Below are 24,919 nucleotides of genomic sequence, written 5' to 3'. Positions count from 1 at the left end.
GTATATGTATGGATGTGGGTCCATACATATGTTGTTCATAGAATGTTTAGGTGTGCGTCATGTATGTGTTTCACTTTGAGAGCGGGCAACTAAATTTCATTTTTGATGTGTGCCATTGTGCCCACAGTAAAAATGACAATAAAGGTTATTTTATCTTATCTTATCTTATCTTATCTCAAAGTTTCCTGCTGCCTAGCATCTGATTGAAGACCTCTTAGTGAAGCAGATCTTATCGTGTCTTTGGAGATTCTCAGTCCCAAAGATGATTTTTCAAGAGGCAACTGGACTTTCTTTGTTTTTCCTTTAAGACATTTTGCTTCTCATCCAATAAGCTTCTTTTCTTCTTCAATTCAGAATTTTATCACTTCTCTGATAATCAGTTCTTGCCAAAAGAAAGTCTTTGTAATGTTCAATGAAAAATTGCCTTTCTGCGGTCTATATACTTTATTTCATGTACTGTATTTTGGAGTGATGGAAAACATATATTGTTCAGTTGTTTGGGTTGATACGCAAGAAACAGGCTGCTCATACATTGGAGAATTATTTCCAAATAGTCTCAATATATAAATATTAGCAAGATTCAATCTCAGATCAGTCAAGGTATGCATGAAGGTGTGATGCCATCTAGCTGTTCCATCACAGAACCACATAAAAGTTTAATGAATTATCTTCCAACGGTGTGATCATAGGTTGCTATTGCCATCTTCTGAAATTTTTCAGACTTTCTGCTACAAGTATGAGATTTTTGATTCTCCCATTCAAATATTAACCGCGCCTGATTTTGTGCTTTTTTTTCCCAAGAAAAGAAACACTTTCCTTTTCAATAAGAAAATGAAATCAGTGATAAACTAAAATTTATTTAAGAAAAGGCTTCCACACCACAAAATCAAAATACTATATTAGATTATCCGAGATGCCCATAAGCACTCTACAATGTCACAACTTTTGCTTGCTTATAGCTTTCCCTCCATTGTATTCCTTGGACTAAGAAGACACCCCCTAAAAAGTCTTGACTTAAACCCCCTTTGTTGCATATTTGTGAGAGAAAAATCTCTGCAACCGGTTGTTCAGAATCCAACTGAGCTCAGTAGAAAATCAAAGCCAGGATACGTCCTTTGGATCACTAGGATCAATCACGAACTTTTTTTTTTTTTTTCCAAATCGATTTTCCCACTTCGGCGGCTTTCAGCGAGTACTGGGTTAGAAATTGCCTCGGCCTGATAAGGCGCTGCGCCCTCAGTAGGACGGCTATGCAAACCAAACAGATCTCCACAAAATAAAAAGCGCTGCCAAATCTCCGCACCTACCCCGCCTTCGGGGGAAAGAAAACCGGGACTCGCGCAACGATATCGGTGCAAGGCAGACACTGGGATTTTTCCCATTTCAGGCTCCCGACACGAGGAACAATCCCTGGGCGGAGAAGTCGGCACCGCCTCCTTCCTCTTTCTTCGGGCGAACATGGCTGCAGCCGCCGTCTGCTCGGCCGTGAAGGTAAGGCGCCGTTTGGCCGCCGTTTCGTCAAGCGGGAAAACCGCTCCGGTTCGCGCTCCCTCGGCTTTCCCCGTTTGGGGGAGCTTCTTGCCCCAACGGGCGGTTACCCCGGGGCTCCCGCGGCTCTGCAAAGAGGCGCCCGCGGGCCTCTGCACGAGAGAGAAGCTCCGAAGACCGAGTCGGTGCACCTTTCGCCGGCCTAAGCAGCAGCGCTTATCTCCGCCTGCGGCGGCGCCTGGGTTGTCTGGCGAGGCGGGAGGGGGTGCAGTAAGCTTCCGCTCGGCTGCAAACCGAGGAAGCCCGGCTGAACGCAGTAAGATTTACTGCAGATCAAAGGCGAGCAGGTGGGAGTTGTGTAAACGTTTGCCGTTGCGGGCTGGAGAGAGAAGAGCGCGTCCATCCCGGGGGGACAGGCGGGCGGCTGAGATAGTGGAACAAATCTAGTTCTCGAAAAGGGTTTCCAAGCTTGTCACCATGGTCTCCTACTATAAGTCCTTTCGGCTTTTTGCTCTGCTTGCTGGACTTCATTCGATCTCTTCCCCACCTCCTTTGATCCTTTTGTGGATGGGACATGAGGCAGGATTTTCTCCGATTTTCAGACGAAAAGCTAGGAGCTAGATCGTGGGGCTGCCGCCCTCCCTCAAGCACAATGCAACGGGCAGGGCTCCTGGTTTTTTTCCCCATCCTCCTAGAGTTTGGAGTTGGGGACCACCCAGGCTTTGTACTGGGCTTCCGAGGCTGCTCAGAAGCCTTGGAAAGGAATGCAGGTAAGTCCTCGACTTACAACAGATCGCTTAGTGACCGAAGTTACAACACCGAAAACAGTGACTTAAGACCATTTTTCACTTAACGACTGTTGAGCCATCCCCATGATCATGTGAGTTACGTTTGATTGCTTGGCGGCTGACTCCTATTTATGAGGGTTGCAGTGTTCCGGCGTCATGGGATCGATCCCCTTTTGCTATCTGACAAGCAAAGTCAGTGGGGAAACCAGATTCACTTAACAACCGTGTTACTAATTTAACAACTGCAGTGATTCGCTTAACAAATGTGGCAAAGAAAGTCGTAAAATGGGGCAAAACTCATATAACAAATTTGTCACTTGGCAACATAAATTTGGGGCTCAATTTTGGTAGTAAGTTGAGGACTACCGTGAGATTGAATTTTTCTCCCGCCATTCTGCTGATGCACAAAGCAGTTTTGAATAAAAACAAAAATGTTATACTGATACATAAAAGCTTAACAAGAACTAGCATCTACACCTGAACAGGCCTAAGCTTATGTGTGCTCAACTCTTGATGATTTGATGGACATGAATGTGTTATTTTGTTAGGTGCCCAATGGAAAGGTGTTGGCTGTTTTGAGATATGTATATATTTTAATTTTGCAGATTGGTACTTCTGATATTTTGTTATCTTTTAAGTGCTAGCCAGGTTCAACCCTAACCAAGTTCAACTCTGATTCATGGTCTGCAAGTTTTGCCTCATTTTGCGACCCTTTGCCACAGTTGTTAATTGAACCACTGCAGTTGTTAAGTGACTCATACAGTTGTTAAGCAAATCTGAATTCCCCCATTGACCTTGCTTGTTGAAAGCCAGGTGGGAAAGTTACAAATGGTGATCACATGACCCTGGAACAATGCAACTGTCATAAGTACATGCCAGTTGCCAAGTGCCCAAATTTTGATCATGTGATCGGGATGCTGCAGTGGTTCTAAGGGTGAAAAATCGTCATAAGTCACTTTTTTCAGTCAGTCACTAAAAACAAATGGGGTCAAAATGTCTTATATGGTATTACCTATTATCTGGAAGCTATTAAGTCACATGTTAGAAAATGTTTCTGTGAGTAAGACTCCATAGTAAAGTTGCTTATGTCTGGTTCACCCTTACATAATAGAAAAATATTACTTTGCCAAGCTCATGTCCTACAGTATAGGAGATGAATTACTGTATGGGAATTTTGAATCAGGGTTTACATAACTCTCATCTCCTCTGCCTATTGCTTTGGGGCTTTCTTGTTCAGCCAGCAGATTAACTATCAAATTCCCATTATGTAATAAGATGTCACACAGAATCCACGACAGATATCAAAAGGCCTTGCCTTCTGTCCTAACGTAAGCAAAATTCTAATGATATATAATGCCATAGGAACTATGTAGTTAAAAATAGAACAGGATATTTTAAAGACTTATGTAGGATCGATATGAAATAGGGCTTTTCCTTTTTTTAAAAAAAAAAAAGCATCTGTGCATCACAATCAATGGCTTCTTTACCAATTTGATTTTCAAGCAATGTTTTAGGGAATCTTGCCATTCTTAGAATTCTTCTCAGGGACCAGAAAAAGTAGCCTATCCTCCCTTAAAAGCAGTTTACTTACTGCTTTTTATCGTTCCTTATTACATGCAGTAGCAGAAGGTTATGTGTCTAAGTAAATTCACAAGTGGAAATTAGTGTGCTATAGGTGTACTTAACCTGGAGAAGCACGGTGCTAGAGAATCCAGGCAATATACAGAGTCAGTGACCAAACAAGGTGAGGGAGGGTAATTTCCGTATCTCAGGGTGGACAGTCTTTGGTTTGGGAGTTGCAAGCATGTGGCCAGTGATTTGAATTTGGGGGTTTTAGGCATGTCTCTCAGCCCAACCCACCTCACAGGGTTGCCGTTATGGGGGAAAGCTTTGTTTTTAAGTTGTGTTTTTAGCTTCTTGAGGAGCAGTTAAAATTAACTGATGTACTCCCAATTGTTTATTTTAGTCTGTTATTTTACTCCCAATTGTTTATTTTAGTCTGTTATTTTACTCGGTTCAGTTTATGCTTCTTTCATTTTCTTCCTTTATTATTGTAAGCCACCTAGGGTAGCCTCATGATAAGATAAGCAGCAAATAAATTTAAAAATAAATAAGGTTGAAGACCTGAACTAGTCAAAAACATGGGTTCTGGTTTGTCCTGAGAGGTATGCGTGTGGTGCTGTGGACTAAGGTTACCCATTCTGTCTCAGGCAGTAGAAAGATTCAGAAGCTGCTTCTCTAATGTTACGTATGAGCTTTCTCCAACCTTGATGCTTCTGAGATGTGTGATATTTGGGAATTGAAATCTACATATTTAGAATATGTCAGGTTTAGGAAAGACTGCATTAAAGGCTTCTAGAAGCACTGCCATTTTTGGAGTAGAGATTTCCTGTTCATCAGATGAAAACTTTACCAACGTTGCTAAATGTATGGGGTTGATTGGGCAATCTAGAACAAGAACAGAGATAAGGGGGCAGGTCTGTTCCCCCTTAGTGTTGTTGTTGGATTTGTTCTTCTGGGCTTCTGGCAGCTTACAAAGGGAATAAAGTGTGCTACTGTGCCTGTTTTGATACAAATACCCTGTAGAAACTCTTGATGGCCATCTGTTACTAGTACTTTTTCCATCTGTCCTCCATTAAGGATTAAGGAAGTTGCCTAAGGCGAAAGAGGTGTATTAGCCAGCCTTATCAAAATAAATAAAGCAATAAAGAAATTGTGATATTAGTGGTACATTTATGAAAAAAATATCCTTTTATCTTGTCTTCTAATCTATATTTCTTCCCTGGAAGATTGGAATTATCGGAGGGACTGGTCTGGACGATCCTGAGATATTAGAAGGTCGAGCAGAGAAATACATTGATACGCCATACGGAAAGGTGTGTATAAGTAACTAAGTCATGTTTGTTTTGTGCGTATATATAGTGTGTTAGGGAAAACACATGAGATTGAGCCGTATTTCCAAGAATTTCTCATAGGTTTCTATGAAAAAACACCCAGTACATTTGCAGCTTGATTGGATTTTTAAAATACCTTGATTAACACTTGGAAGGGTTGAATGAAGAAAGATAAGAAAGTCACAAAACAGTATAGTTCTTTGAATAATGTCCACCATGTGTCTTTGGGTGGCCAAATTATTTCTAATCTCCTGGCAAATGGCTCTGATTCCATGGCAGCTGACTGTGGATCCCTTAAATCAGCTCTTTACCTTGTGTACGCATGAAAGGCTTGTACATACTGGGTATATTTAGTGGGGGAGATGTATTCACAAAGTGTGACTTCATTTCAGATTTATTAGCTACTGTCCTCTTCATTAGTTACAAATATTTCTCACAGATTCAGAGCTAATCTCCATACTACTTATGGATGTTTTTTCCAGGGATGTTCTGTACTTTGAATTAGTCCCATAGTATTCACTAAGAAACCCAAGCAGTCAGGTCCCAGAATAGCCATTATTGATCAGTGGCTGGCTGCTATTGATTCTGCAGTTATAATATTCTGAAGAATGTACAAATGATTTTGCAATTGTTTTTGTATATCAAATATTGGCTGCAGCAAAGTCTATCAAAACCTATTGAGATTTATTTCTATGTGTGATTTAATGCGTAGGATTGTGGTCCATAATGGATTTCCACTTTGATCCTGCATTAGTGGTAAATTAGATTTTTGTGATTTGTTGGTGGAATTTTACGATGCCTCTGTAATATTTGTTTGTGCTGTTTTTTTAATTCCAGCCATCAGATGCACTGATTTCAGGAAAGATAAAAAACGTTGACTGTGTGCTTCTATCCAGGTAGGTGAAATTCCTTTAAAACACATGAATTAGAATTGCATTAGAAAATGTGATGTACCATTTATTGTAATCAAGCCAAACCTTCAAGCTTGCTAACAATGCAAATTGCACTGGCAACTGCTTGGCAGGCTACGGAGGAATTCTGCTAGAGCAGTGGTTCTCAACCTTTTTAATGCCGCAACCCCAACTGGTCGTAAGTCAAGGACTTTCCCTGCCCGGGAGCGCCGCGCATGTGTGGTGCCGCCCCCTGCGCCAGCTGAGGCGTAGCTGGCAAGCGGCAGAGACGGCGCAGGCCGACCACCGGCTGGGCCATCAGCTGGCCCAGCCCAAGGGAGGTAAGGCACCCGCCGGGCCCCACGCGCGCCAGCAACCCTCCCTGCGCCCGCTGGGCTCCCACCTCCCACCCCTGGCCCTCTTTTACTTACATTTTTAGTAGTTGCTCAGCAGGGAGGGGTAGAAACTTCCAGACAGCTCGCCTTCGCTGCAGACAACTTGCAGCACCGTTTGCAGAATGGGACTTTTGGTGGGCTCAGCAGGGCAGAGGCAGCCTGGACAATTCCTATTGGCTTTTGAAAGCCAATAGAATTAGACTCTATTCAAGAGAGACTATTCTATTGGCTTTCAAAAGCCAATAGAATAAAAGGGAGTAGCACAGCCAAGGAAAAGGGGAAAAAATGGCGGACTGCGTTGTTTGGCGACCCCTGTGAAATGGTCGTTCAACCCCAAATAGGGTCCCGACCCACAGGTTGAGAACCACTGTGCTAGAGTTTCCTTGTGCTATCATCTCTTCTTGCTTCCTAGATGCTCACCAATCAGGCGGCTGATAGAAGGCACAGTATGGGTGGTGGGAAGTAGCAACTTTCACAAGAAATTGCATAATCACCATGAATTGCCCATCTCAAGGTTGAGGATTATATCAGTTACTCATGAAATTCCTCTAAATATAGGATTATATACTTTATTGAACTGGGGATGCGATGGCTCAGTGGTTAAAGACATTGAGCTTGTCAGAAAGCTGACAGCCCTGGTTCAAGACTTGAGCGCCGTGCAACAGGGTGAGCACCAGTAACTTGCCCCAACCTAGTTCCGGCAACCTAACATCTGGTTTGCAAGGTGAGTAACATAGACAATCTGAAGATTCTGGATTGACCACTCTGAAAGATTTTCCTTGCTACCTTCCTTACTCAAAAAGCTGCTTTTTTTTCTGTGCTTCAAATTATAGCTGTAGCATCAAGCACTAATAAGTGAGCTCAGGGACTTTGACAAGGGGCCACCATGTTTAGATCCCAGTTTAAGTTCTCACCCTAGTCTTGGTGTTCAATATTCTGCTCAACTCACATTTGCATAAGGTTGAGATAATTTATCGGTAACTCCAGTGAAACTCAAAAGATCCTGAGAAAAGTGCTCTGGGGAATCATTTCCACAAATGATCAATGTAATTGCAATGAAATGAAATTGCTTTCTGAATGTGTCTATTGTCCTGTCACTCAAAAAGGCCAGATATGAACCTTTAACCTGAAAAGGTTTGAGCATCTTTAGTTAAATGGGTCAGAGCAAATCATGATTTGTTGTATTGATTCCTGATTGTAATGCAGATGTAACTGCCCAAATAGCTTGTCCGTTTGTTATTCTCCATTTTTATATTGTGTTTTTAGGTTTACCCAGATTCTTTTTTTCTTTCCCCAGGCATGGGAGACATCACTCTATCATGCCAACAAATATCAATTTCCGTGCCAACATGTGGGCACTAAAAGAAGAAGGTTGCACCCATCTACTAGTGACTACTGCCTGTGGTTCATTAAGAGAAGAGATTCAGCCCGGAGATCTCGTTATAATTGACCAGTTCATAGACCGGTAAGGGAGAAAAATCTAGTTCTCTGTAGAGCTAGAACTAAAGAAATAGAATTAAGTCTTAAATTGGCAAGAGGTTCTGCTACTTTGACATAACTCCAAAAATCAGCTTCTGTCAAATGCGTTAAGCTCTATTTTTAATCCGTAGTGGCAAGCGCGTTGTTTTATTCCAATAAGACAGCCAACCTCTCGTGCAGCAGCACATACGGGAAGAGGAGGAATGACCTCATGGGATTATAGGAAACTGCTGTGCAGTATTCCATATCACCATAGGATGATTCCTCCTCCCAGAAAAAAACCCCATCATGCTGACTGCCTTATTGAAAGACGTCTGTCCTCTTGCAGCATTGAAAAGAGATTGCACTACCTTCCTATTTGCCTTTTTCCTCCTCCTTAGAGAACAAAATGTCTCAGATAAGTCTATTCTGGTGAGATTCCCCAGCTCTTCTGCCAAGTTTGCAGAAAAGGAAAGTACAACAAGGGTAGAGAAGCAGGAGATAATCTATGGCTAGGAGGAAGGAGTAGGTGGAGAACAGAGGGAGCGAGGATGGAAGGTTTAAAAGCATCAAGCTGTTTTGCGTATATTTTGAAGTAATTGGGAAATTGACAAGATCCCCTCTTTTTTGCGAGCCGAGAGATGTATAGGATATTGTTCTGACCTCACACTGTCTCTTTAATTTACCGTTTTCCATAGATATATATATTTTAAAAAACCCTGACTCTTCTTAACTTACTGTTTTTCATAGATGTACCGTATTTTCCAGTGTATACGACGACTCAGCGTATAAGACGACCCCCAACTTCGGAGACGATTTGCATGCTTAGAATGTCGTCTTATATGCCGGAAAATACGGTAATTTATAAAAAAATATATGATGAATTATTATTAAGCCAAACACAAGGAAGATGTGTCATATGTCTCTTTAGGTTTGTCCATTTAGCTTTTAATATAGGTGATGGAGAGGAAGAAAAGTTTTCTGCATTTGTTTGAGACAACCTAGTTTTTTCAGCTAGCTTAGACCAGCATTTGAGTTACAATACAGACTGTTATGTTTTGATCAGTGGATTAAAGCACATTGATACCAACTCTTGATCTCTTTTTCCTCCCTTTATTTTTTCGCAAAACAAATTACTGTTGGAAGACAGCAAAAAGAAGGGGGAAAAAACAAAACGAAAAGTGCAATTGAGCTGTCAAATTTTATTTATTGCTCTGTAAAAACAATTATGGTATTTATTAAAAAATAGGAATGGATCTTAAATGTTCTTACAAAGCGAGCCGTTCTGTTATAAAAGCCCAGCTCCACAGTCAGACTTCAATGCCTGATTTCTTCTGCCATTGCCCACATACCCAGTTCATGCTTCTTGCAGTTGACACACAAACAGAAAAATAAAGTTGGAAGGGACCTTGAAGGTCTTCTAGTCCAACCTCCATATTCAAGCAGGAAACCCTATATCATTTCAAACAAATGTTTGCCCAGACTCTTGCTAAAAATGCCTTATGTTGGAGCATCCACAACTTCTGGAGGCAAGTCCTTCCATTGATTAATTATTCTAAGTGTCAGAAAATGTCTCCTTAGTTCTTGATTGCTTCTCTCCTTGATTACTTTCTATCCATTGCTTCTTGTCCTGCCTTCAGGTGCTTTGGAGTATAGGTTGACCCCCTCTTCTTTGTGGCAGCCCCTGAGATATTGGAACACTGCTATCATGTCTTCCCTAGTCCTTCTTTTCATTAGATTAAACATTCCCAATTTCTGCAACCGTTCTTCATATGTTTTAGCCTCCCGCCCCCTTTGTTGCTCTTTTCTGCACTCTTTCCAGAGTCTCACCATCTTTTTTACATCGTGGTGACCAGAACTGGATCCAGTATTCTAAGTGTGGCCTTACCAAGGCATTATAAAGTGGTAATAACACTTCACATGATCTTGATTCTATCCCTCTGTTAATGCAGCCTAGCACCGTGTCAGCTTGTTCGACAGCTGCTGCACACTACTGGCCCATATTAAAGTGATTGTCAAGATCCCTCTCACAGTTACTACTATTGAGTCAGGTACTATTTATACTATACCTGTTCATTTGGTTTTTCTTGCTTAAATGTAGAACCTTACTTTTTTCACCACTGAACCTGATTTTGTTAGATAGTGCCCAACGTTCAAGTCTCTCAAGATCCTCCTGTATTTTAAGCCTATCTTCTGGAGTGTTGGCTATTCATGCCAGCTTGGTGTCATCTGCAAGTTGACATATCCAGATCCATCTGTGTCAGGCCAAGCCCAAGAATGGCATAGTCACAAAAAATCCAGCCAAAATTCAGGTCTTGATTTGCTTATACCATATAGACAGAATCTTGCCAGGCTAAATCTATGCTACTCTCAACCCAGAGGGAGATAACCTGGGATATTCTAGGGAGTGGCTATCTTAAATCTCTTCTGCTTTCTTTAGTCCAACTCCAGGCTGTGTTGTCTCTGGTTGTGTGCCCCCATCCTTGGAATGTGCTCCCTCCTTCTTGGGACCACCTACTGCTTCACTGTATTCCATCGCAACACCTGTTCCTTCATATACACAATCCATCAGAATCTGTCATATTTTCTGCATGATCTTTTCCGAAAGTCACTAAGTCAACTGGCATCTTATATCACCAAAACAATCCTCTTTGTATGACCACAATGGAGCCAGAATTTGTGTTGCTAAGCAAGTTGTTAAGTGAGTTGTGCTCCACTTTACAACCTTTCCCATGGCTGTTAGCTGTTAAGTGAATCGTGTGGTTATTAAGTGCGCCTGACCAATGACTTTGCATGTGAAGTTGGTTGACATTTGGGTTGGAAGAAATGATTGGCGTAAATTTCCCAGGGTTTAGAATAGCTGGCAGAACTATTTATAATGGCTAAACTTCACAATATCCATTTTTAAAATCTCCTTTCTAAAAGCTACATTTCTGAGACTCTTTTCTCAACTGTTGCAAAAGCTACATTTTAAAGTGAAGTTGGTGGATTCTAGTTTAAAGATACACACCGCATCGCAAGAACTCTGTGCTGTGTTCTTGAGCATATGCAAGCAGTTGATTTAAACATAACTTCAGCCTCTCAAGAATCAAACCATGACCTGAACTAGTTGATTCCCGGGGAAAATGCTAGTTTCTGAAGAAGACTATGATCCAAGAGTAGCTGTAATCCAATTTGCTTATTGTCACAGCAAGAGTTATGCAGCTCTGTTAATAAAATAAACAATGCACCACGTTGGTTTTCTTACTGTATGAAGTACGGCCAAAATCTTCACTCTTCCCATCATCTTTGCTGCGGCTGTACATTGTGCCCCCTCCCTGATGCCCACCGCATGTTAGAACTGCAATTCCCAGAATCCTGGTCAGCATAGCCATTGCCAGAGAATTCTGGGAGTTTTAATCCTACTGGAGCAGACTATCATTGTATTACAAGTCTGCTATTTCTTGTATGTCTAATAGTTACTCAGAACTTTGCAGCAAAGCTATTGAAATGTCTCTCTCTTACTCTCTCTCTTACTCATTTAGCAGAGTCATTGGTCAAAAAGCCATTTCATATTGGCAGGGGTAATGTATGTATGTTCCTGTTCCCGGCGAATTGCATTATGAGTAGCCACCTGATCCCTTCCAGATGTTTGGAATGAATAACTCTTCCCATTCTTTGCCTTTGGTAATGATGACAGGGTTGGTGAGAGTTGACGTTCTGAAGTCTTGGCAGGATTGCATTGAGCCTGTTTTTAGCTATACTCTCTTTTTTTCCCCAGCCCATTTGCTGTGTATGTTCACAAATGTTTCAGCTGAATTTGGCTGATGAAATAGCATTCTGTGTGCATTTTTAAGGCATGACACGGTCTTGATATGTTTTTCTTGCCAGTTCTGGTTTACAAATTGAAAAGCATTTTGTTCCTTTCCCTTTTTTTTTTTTACTTCTGGTCTTCTAATCATCAGTTTTCTGTTTAAGGCCTCTTTCTATGTGTCTGTCCAAATACATTTCATTTTTTTCCCACCCCGAGAACAAACTGTAATTCTGTTACTGTGGTTGTCCGGTATAATTTAGGAAAGAAGAAGAGCAGTTATTACAATCTTTTCAGCAAGATGGATGTGGGTATGTTTTGTTTCCACAAAGCCTGGTTTCAGTTGGATGGTATGGTTTGCCCTGTTTCCCATTAATTTGCCTATGACAATATTATTTCTTCTAACATTAAGTCCTTGACTTCATTTAGTGATTGTTCGATTGTTTGAAGTTACAGTGGCACTGCAAAAAAGTGACTTATGACCGTTTTTCACACTTACGACCATTGCAGCATCCCCATGGTCACATGGTCAATATTCAGACGCTTGGCAACTGACTCGTATTTATGACCGTTGCCGTGTTCTGGGATCATGTGATCACCTTTTGCGACCTTCTAAAAAGCAAAGTCAATGTACTAAAGAAATTTGTACATTATTGAAGTCTGAATCAACCCAGCCGCCACGTTGCTTTACAAATATTTAAATGTAAAACTAGAAAATCAATAAAAAAATTTTTTTTAAAAAAAGCAAAGTCAATGGGGAAGCCATAGAATCCTAAACTTTTAACATTATTGTGTGATTTGTATCATCGTACATTAGCTATATTATATATTTTATATGCAGCCCAAGACAGTTCCTGTTTAATCAAGGCAAGCCAAAAGATCAGATACTCATGATTTACATCAAGGCTTAATACAAGTCTTCTCTGATTAGTATTTTTTTTTTCTTCGCAGGACAACAAAAAGGCATCTCACTTTCTATGACGGGACCAATTCCTGCCTCCCAGGAGTGTGCCATGTTTCTATGGCAGAACCTTTCTGTGCCAAAACAAGAGAAGTTAGTAGACCTTACATTATTGAAGTTAGTACAGGTAGTCCTCAACTTACAGCCATTTGTTTAGTAACCATTCAAGCCATTCAAAGTTACAACAACACGAGTGACTTATGACTGTTTTTCATACTTGTGACCATTGCCACATCGCTGCGGTCACGTGCTCAAAATTCAGACGCTTGGCGGCTGGTGTGTATTAAGGATGGTTGGAATTTCCCAGGGTTCATGTGATTCCCCTCTTGCGACCTTCTGACGAGGGAAGTAAATGGGGAAGCCAGATTTACTTAACAGCTGTGTTACTAACTTGATGACTACGGTGATTCATTTAAAAACTGTGGCCAGAAAGGTCATAAAATGGGGCAAATTCACTTAGCAGCTGTCTCACTTAGCAACAAAAAACATCAGGCTCAGTTGTGGTCGTAAGGCGAGGACTACCTGTCTGTGATTGAGCAATGAATATTTTCCACCATTTCCATTTTCCTACCATTCTGCTACTAACATATGCAGCTGGATGGATACTAGACAATGCATAAAGCCTCCCTCCTCTGCTTTACATAATAGTGCTAGATGAATTATCTTGTAATCTTGCACATGATTGAAAATTGCACTAAAGCTGCTTCTCCCTTTCGTTATTTGTCATGTCAGAAATTATAGCAGTGGATCGTTGGGCAGTCGGTAATCTCTAGGTCAGTGTTTCTCAACTTTGACACCTTTACCATGCATGGACTTCAACTCCCAGAATTTCCTTGCTAACATGCTGACTGGGGAATTCTGGGAGTTGAAGTCCACACATCAGAATGGTTGAGAAATACTGTAGTAAGTAATGCAAGGTCTTTATGGCTATAGTTCTCCCTGTCCCTTCCCCACTTGCCTAGCCTGATTTATTTCTTTATTTGGAAAATTTATATTGCCACCTGCTCACTCACAGTGACTCAAGGCGGCTTATAGAAAATAAAAACACAATATAAAAGAAAAAATAATAAAAAATTAAAATAATAAATAATAATAACCCCAACCCTGGAGACAACACACACTCACACCAGCCATTTAATGGGCTCCATCCTGCTCTGGGTTCCCCAGGCCCACTGGCAGAACCACGTCTTCAGGGCCTTCCGAAAGAGTTAGAGTGGAGGCCGGTCTCTGGAGAATGATGTTCCAGAGGGAGGGAGCCATTACAGAGAAGGCCTTTCTTCTGGGTCCAGCCAGATGTATCTCCTTGCCCAGGGGTAGGCAACCCAAAACACTCAAAAGAGCCACTTGGATCCATTTCCCATCGGAAACAAAACACTTTATATCATAAAGGTAAAAAGGATATATGCAGTGTTATCTTCATTGTAGATGTCAAAAGGGTCTCCTCCACTCAGTGTGTGTGTGTGTGTGTGTGTGTGTGTGTAAGAGAGAGAGAGAGAGAGAGAGAGAGAGGCACTTGCGCTTCCCCCCTCTCTCTCTCCCTCTCTCTCTCTCTTTCCCTCTCTCTCTCTCTTTCCCTTTCTCTTTCCTCTCTCTCTTTCTCTCCTTTCTCTCTCTCTCTCTTTCTCTCTCTCTCTCTCTTTCCCTCCCTCCCTCCTTCTCTCTCCCTCTCTCTCCCCCCCTCTCTTCCTCTCTCCGATCTTCTGCTCACCTGGCAAGCTGGCTTCAAGCTGTTCTGCAACAGGCAGCCTCTCTCCTACCTTTCCTGCTTCCTGCAGAGATGCAGCAAAGGGAGGAGCCCCGTCCAATAAGTTTGTCAGCTCGTCGAACAAGGTGAGGCCACTCTCTTTTTTACACACACACACACACAGAGAGAGAGAGAGAGAGAGAGAGAGAGAGAGAGAGAGAGAAGGGAAGCACAAGTGCCTCTCTCTGTCTGTCTCTCTCTCTGCAAATGGCAGAAGAGGCTGGGAGCCACAGTTTGCCTCCCTGCTCTAGTGGGTCGGGTAGATGTGACCCACGAGAGATGGTCCCTCAGATAACCTGGTCCCAAGCCATTAAGGGCTTTAAAGGTGACAACCAGCACCTTAGATTGCACCCAGAAGCAAATTGGCAACCAGTGCAGCTTCCGCAGGAGAGGTGACACGTGCACACTGAAGTCTGCACAAAAACCATGCTGACTGCTGCATTTTGCACCAACTGCAACTTCCAGATGCTTTTCAAGGGCAGCCCCATGTAGAGTGCGTTGCAATAGTCTAGATGGGAGGTGACTAGGGCATGAGTGTCCATGAGTAGGGATTATTACCCACATTGCAGGTGCTACCTTGTTTCTGCAAAATCCAGAAGTCTCTGGGGACAATCTAGAAGACTTGGGAACAGAAGCCAAGGCATTGCATTTGCTATCCTGTACTAAAAGGACCCTGTGGCCTTAAGCCTTGCAAGAATGAGTCTTAGGAAATAAAAGGCAGGGTAGTTGTAGGACATTCTCCATACAGAAATCAGAACATCCAAAATTAGCATCCTTAACCACTGACAGAAAGCGGATCCTCAGCCTTGAAGAAATAGCCTTGCGGAAAAATTAATCTCCATGATATAAGTCAGACGGGGACAAGCAAGCAGGGAGAGAACAGCTATTTTAACCTTCCCTCTTTCAGAATCCATATTTGTCAGAATTGCAATGTTTGGGGTGGGTTACCTTATCCTGGCTTATGCCATCAAGTGCTATAAAATAAACTGGATACATTTATCCATTTTTAGATTTTCAGCATCTTAGAACATAGTTCAACAAGCATTTTTTTAACTAGAAAATAAAAATAACATGAGAATTGCATTTGCTTGAAGAAATCTATGATGGTCTTGATCTGGGGTTATGTCAGCTCAATCTCCATGACCACAAGGGGTCCCAAGAGCCTTCCATATGTGCCCAGCATCAAATTCTCAAAGCCACAGAAATTGAAGAATGGGGAATAATGTTTACATTTCAACTGAATATAAATTCAGTCAACTTCTGTTTTTTTCTTAGTCCCAGCCCCTCGATTATTCTATTTCCTAACATATCGTTTCCCAGTCAAATGAGGCTGCTGTCGGCTTGACAAAAAAACAAGTATGCTCCCAGGGTAAATAAAACAATAACTTTTTTTTTTTAAGCATTAATTTGTTGCTGTTCTCAAGCTGTGCTTTTATACACTTGAGCATCGTTGCAGCTGCAGGAAAAAATGAAATAATAGAGATGATCTTGATATTCTGCATGAGATGTTAGTTAATATTCAGAGGGGGCTCAAATGACAGCCTCCCCCCCCCCCAGGGATACGTAGTGGTGGCTTTTTCATCTCCCTTAACGTTTTCAGGTTCTCCTGGATGTTGCCAAAAAGCTTGGAATCAAGTGTCACTCAAAGGGGACTGTAATTACAGTCGAGGGACCACGTTTTAGTTCTCGGGCTGAAAGCTTGATGTTTCGCAGCTGGGGAGCTGATGTTATCAATATGACGACAGTCCCAGAAGTCATTCTGGCAAAGGAGGCGGGAATCTGCTATGCGAGCATTGCCATGGCAACCGATTACGACTGCTGGAAAGAACATGAAGAAACGGTGAGTGGAAGTTGCTGTTTTCTTTGGGGGATATGTTTTTCAGGAGTATAGACACAAAAATTGGAACGGTACTACTTGCCAAATCTCTTGGCTAAGCTATCCATTTTCTGCATGTCGTTTTTATATGAATCCCTCCCCCCCCAAAAAAAGATGGAAAAATTACAAACACTGTCAATCTTTGTGGGGCTCAGTTTCTTCCCCACTCATCAGCCGCCAGCTTCTTGGATGTGAGAAGAAATGAGTGCCTGTGACATACCTGTAAATATACATGCATATGTTCGTGTATGTGTATGATTGTGTATTTATGCTTGCTACAAGCCATAAAAGAGCAGGGCCAGAATGCAAACATTAATGAAACTAAAAGCAACCAATTAAAATGAATCACCTCATTTATCCCTATCTGCATATTTCAGGAATTCTAGCTCTCATACAGTCTGCAAAACGTTAGGGTTTGAACAGGGAAAAATAGACTCAATCCAACTCAACCTAACCAAGGTAGAAAGGCTGACTCAATGCAGGGTTGTTTCATATTTGACTGGGTTTTGCACAGCCTCAGCTGGTGTGCCAGTTCTGGCCTTCCCTGGTATAGGATGTGTTGAAGATGGCCACTCATGCGTTTGTTATTGAGAGATAACGAAGGAATGAGTGGCCATCTTCAATGCATTTTATACCAGGTAAGGCTACAACTGGCACACCAGGTGAGGCTGTGAAAATACCCAGTCAAATACGGAACAACCATATTGGATTACAGTAGGGTAGGGTAAGGTACAGTACTGTACCTTACTGTGGGTCTTCCCTTCAGCTGGTCCCAAACACGTACATGTTTAGCAGCAGTTAGTTGCAGAACTGCCATGTTACATGCCTGCTGCACAAACTCTGCTCGTTCATTGTAAGGTTCCAAGTGCAATTCAAGGTGCTGATTTCCAATTAAAGGCCAAATAGCATGAGGCCTGGATGGCTTTGGGACTGCTTTTCCTCAGTAGCTTCTGCCTGTTCCACTGAGACAAGTTAAGTAGTGCTTGATAAGGGTCTTCATCTATTAGGAGGTACAGCTTAAGGCAATGGGAGAATCTCTCTCTCTCTCTGTGTGTGTGTGTATGTGTGTTTATACATGTATGGATTTTTTTGTACAGTAAAAGTATACAAAGAAAAGATAGTATGATAAAGGGAATGAAAAGAGAAGAAAACATACAGTTATGCCTTCCCCCCTACTTTTTATAAGTTTTACCCAAACAATCAATTCAGTCTTTTCATCTTTCAACAAAAAGTTAATAAAAGGTTTTGCTGTTTGTTTGTTTGTTTAAAAAAACTTTTTCCCCCGGACTAGACTGGTCAATTTCATCAGTTCTGTAAATTCAGTTAATCTTATATTAAAATAAGTTATAAAGCCCTACCATAAAAGCTGTTCACTATTGTTACTGTTGCTTGAATGATCCTGTGTTTAATTGGCTGATCACGCCTGTAAAGCAAACATGTCAAACTCGTGACATCGCGCAACGTATCGGGACTGTTTTGCCATTGCCGGCAATGGGGTGGGCGCGGCTTCCACGTGACGCATGCAGGCTGGCAGTTTGACACTCCTGCTGTAAAGGGAATTCCCAATCAAAAAGAGAAGTTGCTATATTTTGAACACAATGTTTGCCAATGAGTCTTGCTGCTTGAGAGATACTTTCCTAGATAGTCTGATTGCTTCCTCGGAGATATATAGTCAGTAAAATTCCAGATGTTTTACATAACAGTGGTGATGGATGCTGGGAATTGTAGTTCAGCATTATTGGTAACATCTTAATTTATAAACTTTAGTGATGACTCATTCTCCAAATGTACGTACATTTGTAGCCACAGGAGGGAGGTAGTGCAAATAATCCAGAAAGAAAAATATCTGTCTGGTGGGAGGAGGACTTTTAAAAAAAAAAAAAACATTAACAAAATATCCAAAGGAAAATTGACTTAATGGCTGCAGAATACCCACCTATAATTAGGAGAACAGAAATGAAAAATCAATGGAAATGGAGTTATCAAACTAGCTAGGAGTATTCCAGACTCTAAAATTTGTGTCACCCTCAGCTCTCTCTCAAACAGCTGTGGATAATTTTAGGCAATCGGTCTCTTTCACAGCTGAAATTAAATTTGGAGGGGAGTGTGAAAGTGCTGAATTGCTGCCGGTAAAGCAGTTTTAATTCTATCTCCATGGTACTCAGGACCAGGAAATATGAGTGGTCTACATACGCTCTTTTGTCCATTGTCCACAGTTAATAATATGATGATCACTGCCCATGTTTTCTACATTTTGTTTTCCTGTGATCCTTTTCTGGGTGCATGCATCTGCAAATCACTGATAAAGTTGATTTTTTTCTAAAAAAAAAAAAAACTAGTCTTGTAAATCTGTCAGTCTTTAAGATTTCATATGGGTGAGGGATAGGGTCCTTAACATAACTAATATTTTTGCTAACCCAGCTATTTATTTTGAAATAATTTCACTGGTAAAGTGACATGGGCAAGTTATTGTCAACCCTATATTTGTAATATAATGATAACACGAACTATTTTGTAGGGTTTTAGTAAATATAGTAAAGATCTTAAATGTGCTAAAATTGCAAGTGGACGTCTTTTGAGTTCCATTTGAGAAATCTATAATTGAAAAATTGTAGGTGATTTATTCACTAGGAAAATGTTAACGGACTTCATTCAGTTAATTTACGGGGGGAGGGGGGGTCAAATATGAGTGGAGTTTAAATAGACCACGAGGCTATAGATTTTATTTGTGCAAAAGATATAGGGAAGATCACATAGCTTATAATTCAACTATGGTAAATCATGTTAAAGATAAAATTGTCATTACAATGTACATAAAGCTTTGTGCTGGGGGGGGGGGAGCTAGCAGAGTCCTTTATTAACAATTGGGCTAAAAGCAAAGAATCCCTTCCTGGTTTTCAGTGTGTTTTGCCAAGGAGATCACAACTAAGTCTAAGCATCTGAAAATGGTGTTAACCATCTAGATCAGAGGTCCCCAACCTTTTGGGCACCAGGGACCAGTTCTGTGGAGAGAGGTTTTTCCGTGGACCGGAGGGGGCGTGGCTTTATGTGCTGCCTGCATCCCGTGGATGGGGCTTTGCTTGTTGGTGCGGCCCAGTTGCTGGCATGCCACGAACCGGGAGTTGGGGACCCCTGTTATAGATAAATTATGGAAGAATTTTGTGATTCCTTTTGAATAGTAATTATAGCTTTCAAGAAGCAATAATCTATCTAGGCATAGAGGAGAGACAGAAAAATCTACTCTTCGTTTTTTAAATCTTTTTTTTTTTTTAATCCCAGGACTTTTTTAGCCTTTACTTACAGATACATTTGGAAGTAGTCCTTGACTTAGGACCACAAGTGAGACCAGAATTTCCATCACTAAGCAACGAGGTTGCTAAGTGAGTTGTACAAGGTTTTACCTTACCATGGTTGTTAAGCAAATCATGTGGTTATTAAGCAAATCCAGCTTTCCCCATTGAGTTTGCTTGTTGGAAACCCCCTGGGATGACTCGGGATGCTGCAGTTGTTGTAAATATATGCCATTTGCCAGGTGCTGAAATTTTGATCATGTGACCCATGAGGTAAGTATTGGTCATAAGCCATTTTTTCAGCACCATTTTAACTTTGACCTGCCATTAAATGAATGGTCATATATGAAGGACTACCTGTACACATTTTCCTGTATATTTATTTTAATGTATTAAATTTGTTTTGTACGTACTCATACAAGGCAACATATATATAAATGAAGATTGTGTGTGTGTGTGTGTGTGTAATGATTGTCTTGTTCTTGTAGGTCTCAGTAGACAGAGTTTTGAAGACCCTGAAGGAGAACGCAAACAAAGCAACTAGTTTGCTACTCACTGCCATACCACAGGTTGGATCCATGGAATGGTCAGAAACCCATCAGAACTTGAAAGTAATTTGGTGTTTCTATTTAATTTATTATTTAGGAATATGTGTTTTTTTTAAAAAAAAAAATGCTTCCACGGTACTTTTAATGAGAGAAGGCCTATCCCTGCCCATCCCAAGTCGAGCTTACATTGAAAAGCTCCAATGCAATAAGTACTAACTACAGTTGATACAGTACAGGTAATCTGCAACTTAATAACCACAATTGAGCCCAACAGTTTTGTTGCTAAGTGAGACAGCTGTTAAGTAAATTTTGCCCCGTTTTATGACCTTCCTTGCCACAGTTGTTAAGTGAGTCATTTCAGTCGTTTGTAATGCAGTTAGTTGAATCTAGCTTGTCCATTGACTGCTTGTCAGAAGGCCACAAAACTATGGCTCTTATATGTTGTTAAAGTTTTAATCCCAGGTCATTAACCAATGGTAAGACATGCCAAGATGTACTGCAGCAACATCTGGGAAATCACAAGTTTCCCTTCTGTATTCTAAAAGAGAGAGAGAGGCAAGTGTGATTAATATTTTATTTTCTTCCCTATGTAAGAAGAAATGTTGTAGATTTGGAACACAAAATATGGTATTTTTTAGAGAGAAAACACACCTTAGTTGACCTCTTTCCTTACAGATAGTCCTCGACTTACAACCACAATTGAGCCCAAAATTTCTGTTGCTGAACACTTAACTTAAATTGGTCACTAAACAAACTCGCAAGTCGAAATCTATCTGTATTTGTTTCTGATTCATAATAACAATGACGTAAAACACTAATATTGTGATGTATAAAGCAGGATTCAGGCAACAAAGCCTTCAGGTGTTGAAGTGAATTAAGGCTCTTATTTGACATCTCATAACTTTTGTGCATAGTTTTGTTATCTTTTACCAAAAATCTGTTGCTATTTTGTAATGCTTTTATTCAGATAGGTCGTAACTTCTGTATAATAATTACAAACCTTAAAATAATTGTTTCTTAATACAGCTTCCCCCCCCTTGTTCTGATTCTTGTATTTCAGAATACTGTGCAGTTATCCGTTATGCTACCAAAACATTGAAAACTTAGCAAGATACAGTGCTTGAAGATCAGAAGATAGGCGTGTTTACTTTTAAAGAATGCCTTTAATGGATGCAGCATTTTTCATTCCCATCTGCTAATATGCTTCTTTTGGAATAAGATCTTGCAAAGGCTGAAGAACATTCACAGCAGATTTGAAAAGTAATTAATTCTTAAAATTGACATTTCAGACTGTGAACACAATAGCTGGTACTTGATAATCATGCTCCACTGATGTGAAAGAGGCAAAAAAAAAAGGTTATAACCTCTAGCTCAAATATTAGATCATAACTCAATTCAAACATGGCAAAGCTATAACAAGGTATGTTTATATGCCCTTGCTCACCCTCAAATGACCACCCCCAGAGTGGTTGTAGTAGTAGATTGCCATTCAATAGCATTTTTATAATGCAAAAAATGGTTTTGAATGGAGATTAAATGCATTTTTATTATGCTTTTTAATAGAAAATTACTGTCTTTTTTTAAAAATAAGAGCAATTACAGGTTGCACTTTTTTGTTTTAAAGATTTCCTGGCTAAGATTTTCCAAAGTGATATGATACGGTTTTTATGTCTTTAGCCTATTGTTAAGAAAATATTTGCTTTTATTACTAATGTCAGATCTGTTTTCTTTTGTGTTTTCAGTTTAGTATGCTGGATTTCATGAATTGCTGGATTTGTTTTCTTTTTACATGTTTTTTAAAGAGTTATGTAGCAGATAAGTAGACTAGTTGATTTATTATTTTTTTAGTTGAATGGCTTGGGGGGGGGTTGGACAGCAAAAGGATACGTGGGTTTTGTGTGGTAAAGAATAACAGACATTTAAAGACCACAAAGGACTCAATCATGTGTTCCCTCAGTTGCTAATAGTGAGTGTTAAGCAACTCCATTTCCGTTAGAAGTTTTCTGGGGCCCTCATGGCTGTGGTAGCTTCTCCAAACCAAGGACACTATGTCACGTCAGAAAAAATGCTGTAAGTTTTGCAATCACCTTTTATTGAAGACTCCAATACACCATTTACTTCTAGCAAAGGCAGCAGAATAACGGAATCTAGATTGGTGATGTTTCTGAGAATTTGCAAGGCATCACAATCCTGTTGTTATGGTTCCGGCTAATGAAACACTTTAAAGAACTTCCAGGCATTTATTTTCCTAAAAGTCATTGATTGTTACAAAATGTCGGCACATGCATAACACCTGTTTGAACAATTACATAGTACAGTCTTGGAAACAATTCGGTACCAAGTCATCCAAGACTCGTGTTTAGCTTTTTCCTAAATATTTTGAAGTGTGAAAGGTGAAGAAAAACTGTGATGTCTCTAAAGGACATATTCACATTGTTTGGAATGGTGCTGCTGAATGCTTACAATAATAGTATACTGTCATATCCTTGCAAATTATGCAAGGATATGACAAGTTAGTTCTGTATGTTAAACACCCCTTTTTCTTTTTAAGAAAGGATGCAATGCTGCTTTTCTCAAATAAAACTCAATGTAACCTCTTCTGTGTCTTACTTGTTTGAAACAAGGCATGCTTACCCCTAGGTATTCTTTAGGTTGCTCTGAATGAGCAGAAAATGGTTTTATTGATGGAGGCTTATCAATCTCTTCTATAGTCATTTAAGAGTTTCAGTGATTTATCTGCAGTTATTTTTTAAGTGAGACACTCTGGTTTTGCTTTTTACTACACTTTTTTGATTTGTAGCAGGCTGCCAAAATAGATATTTTTTTGTCGGAAGGACACGAACTCATTATTTGCATGGGTTCTGGAAGCTGCCTGTCCTTTTGCTTGTAACTTTGTGATTTGATATTGAATTTAAAGTAGAAAGTTTAAAGAGCTGGATTCATTTCTTTTATTCCTTTTTGTAATGATGACCAGGAAGCCTATCTGGGGCTTTCGGCTTCTGAAGATTGTCATTGACATGTCATTGGTCCAAATGAATTATCATATTTTTCACAGACTGCTGTCCACATAAGATAGTTGATAGCATCTCCTTGTACCACGTGAGTGTAATTCTCTGGACTCATGGGTTCTGTAGTATTAACAAGCAGTCCAGAATCCAACGGTCAACGTGTATCCAAACCTACCAATTGAACATTAAATGCCAAAGCCAGCATATTATTCAGCAGCCATTTTCTTTGCTATACTCATGACCACAATCAGGACCAGATTTTCCATTGCTAAGCACGGTAGTTCAGTGGGTCACCCTCATACCTGATTTTATAATGTTTTCTTTTTTTGCCACGGTTGTCAAAACAAATCGGTGCAGTTGTTAAAGTGAATTGTGTGATTTTTAAGCAAATCCGGCTTCTCCCCATTGACTTTGCTTGTTGGAAGCCAACTGAGAAAGTCACAAATGCCAATCAGATGACCCTGGGATGCCTGCAATCATTGTAAATGCATGCCAAGCACCTGAATTTTGATCACATGGCCATGGGGGGGTGATGCAATGGTCGTACGTGTGAGGACTGATTATAAACCGCTTTTTTCAGTGGTTTAGTAACTTTGACTGATCACTAAACAAATGAGCTATAAGTTGAGGCCTACTTGTATTAGAGCTCCTTCTAGTAACAACAGTGCAAGTAGATATAATGACTATAATATTGTCACAACCTATTCACACAGGTACTGCTAGGATGGAATCCTTGGTGTGGTTTTCAATCAGATCCCTCAGCCAGGAGGGACCTTGGAGGTCCAATCCCCTTCTCAAGCAAAAGACCCTATACCAGTGGTGGCGAACCTATGGCATGGGTGCCAGAGGCGGCACTCGGAGTCCTCTCTGTGGGCACACGTGCCGTTGCCCCAGCCTTGCCTCCCCCCGTGAACCCCTCCTCACCAGCAGCCCCCATGGAAGAGAGTCGACCCCAAGCATGGCCCACGCAGAGCAGTGCAGCCAAGGACATGGCAGCCAGGCAGCGTAGGCAAGACTCTGCCCTGACACACCATCATGCACAGTTGATGCTGCAGGGTACGGGCAGAGGGCATGGCCACCAATGGCGCTGCTGGGTGATCTGCAGCGGGCCCTGGAGGCGGTGAGTGGCTCTGCGGGCAGGAGGGGCAGGGGCGGAGCGGGGACAGGGCCAGTTTTTGGGCACTCAGTCTCTAAAAGGTTCGCCATCACTGTCCTATTCCATTTCAAACCTCCAGTGATGAAGCACCCACAACTTCTGAAGGCAAGCCGTTCCAATGGTTAATTGTTCTCACTGTTAGGAACTTTCTCCTTAATTCCAAGTTGCTTCTCTCCTTGTTTCTTGTCTTGCCTTCTGGTGATTTTGGCGAGATACCCAAGTAGAGAGAGTTTCCAATTGGGGAGGTGGCAAGCTGAAGTTGGACAGAAGCATCCCCTTAACTACCATATTTCTGCCATAGTTTAGGAACTGTCCTATCCAGACGGTTGGGGTTTCATCAGCAGTAATCGGAATGCTAGGATGGCCTGGCTGACTGATGAGAACATGCCCAACAGTTGGGTTGTTACTAATAGCTGAGGTGACATTTAAAGATGCTAGCCACAAGTTCATTCCTCCATTTTCCACCCCACTCCCAAAATCTCAAGTCTCTGTGCTTTACAACCGAATTGGGAACAACAGGAAAAACATCCTGTCCAGATCACTTTAGCAATGAATTCAATAGCCATGACACTAAATGATAGTTGGAGCTTGTTGTTAGTCGTTCGTCGAACAAAGTTTTCCTTTGCCTGGGAA

General features: G+C 41.0%; 1 protein-coding gene across 1 annotated transcript; it reads left to right on the top strand.

Moving 5' to 3' along the window:
- The first annotated feature begins 931 nt into the window (after nucleotides 1–931).
- Nucleotides 932–22,719, top strand: LOC120314199 (methylthioadenosine phosphorylase). The gene is made up of 8 exons (XM_039357042.1): nucleotides 932–1,491; nucleotides 5,066–5,152; nucleotides 6,008–6,066; nucleotides 7,753–7,920; nucleotides 12,655–12,757; nucleotides 16,009–16,248; nucleotides 20,063–20,185; nucleotides 21,183–22,719. Exons 1-8 carry the CDS (start codon nucleotides 1,459–1,461, stop codon nucleotides 21,219–21,221), a joined length of 852 nt encoding a protein of 283 aa, XP_039212976.1. The 5' UTR covers nucleotides 932–1,458; the 3' UTR covers nucleotides 21,222–22,719.
- Nucleotides 22,720–24,919: the final 2,200 nt, after the last annotated feature.

This window comes from Crotalus tigris, unplaced genomic scaffold (genome assembly GCF_016545835.1).
Source record: "Crotalus tigris isolate CLP2741 ecotype Arizona unplaced genomic scaffold, ASM1654583v1 scf7180000018862.1388955, whole genome shotgun sequence".
Classification (NCBI taxonomy): Eukaryota; Metazoa; Chordata; class Lepidosauria; order Squamata; family Viperidae; genus Crotalus; species Crotalus tigris.
The sequence above is the reverse complement of the archived record's forward strand: the minus strand, read 5'-3'. Positions and strand labels throughout refer to the sequence as shown.

Bases quoted from the DNA above. Each gene is read 5' to 3' on its own strand.
- LOC120314199 (XM_039357042.1), top strand. From the start codon at position 1,459: ATGGCTGCAGCCGCCGTCTGCTCGGCCGTGAAG. The intron at 6,067-7,752 runs GTAGGTGAAATT...TTCTTTCCCCAG, and splicing joins GACTGTGTGCTTCTATCCAG to GCATGGGAGACATCACTCTA. The intron at 20,186-21,182 runs GTAATTTGGTGT...CTTGTATTTCAG, and splicing joins AAACCCATCAGAACTTGAAA to AATACTGTGCAGTTATCCGT.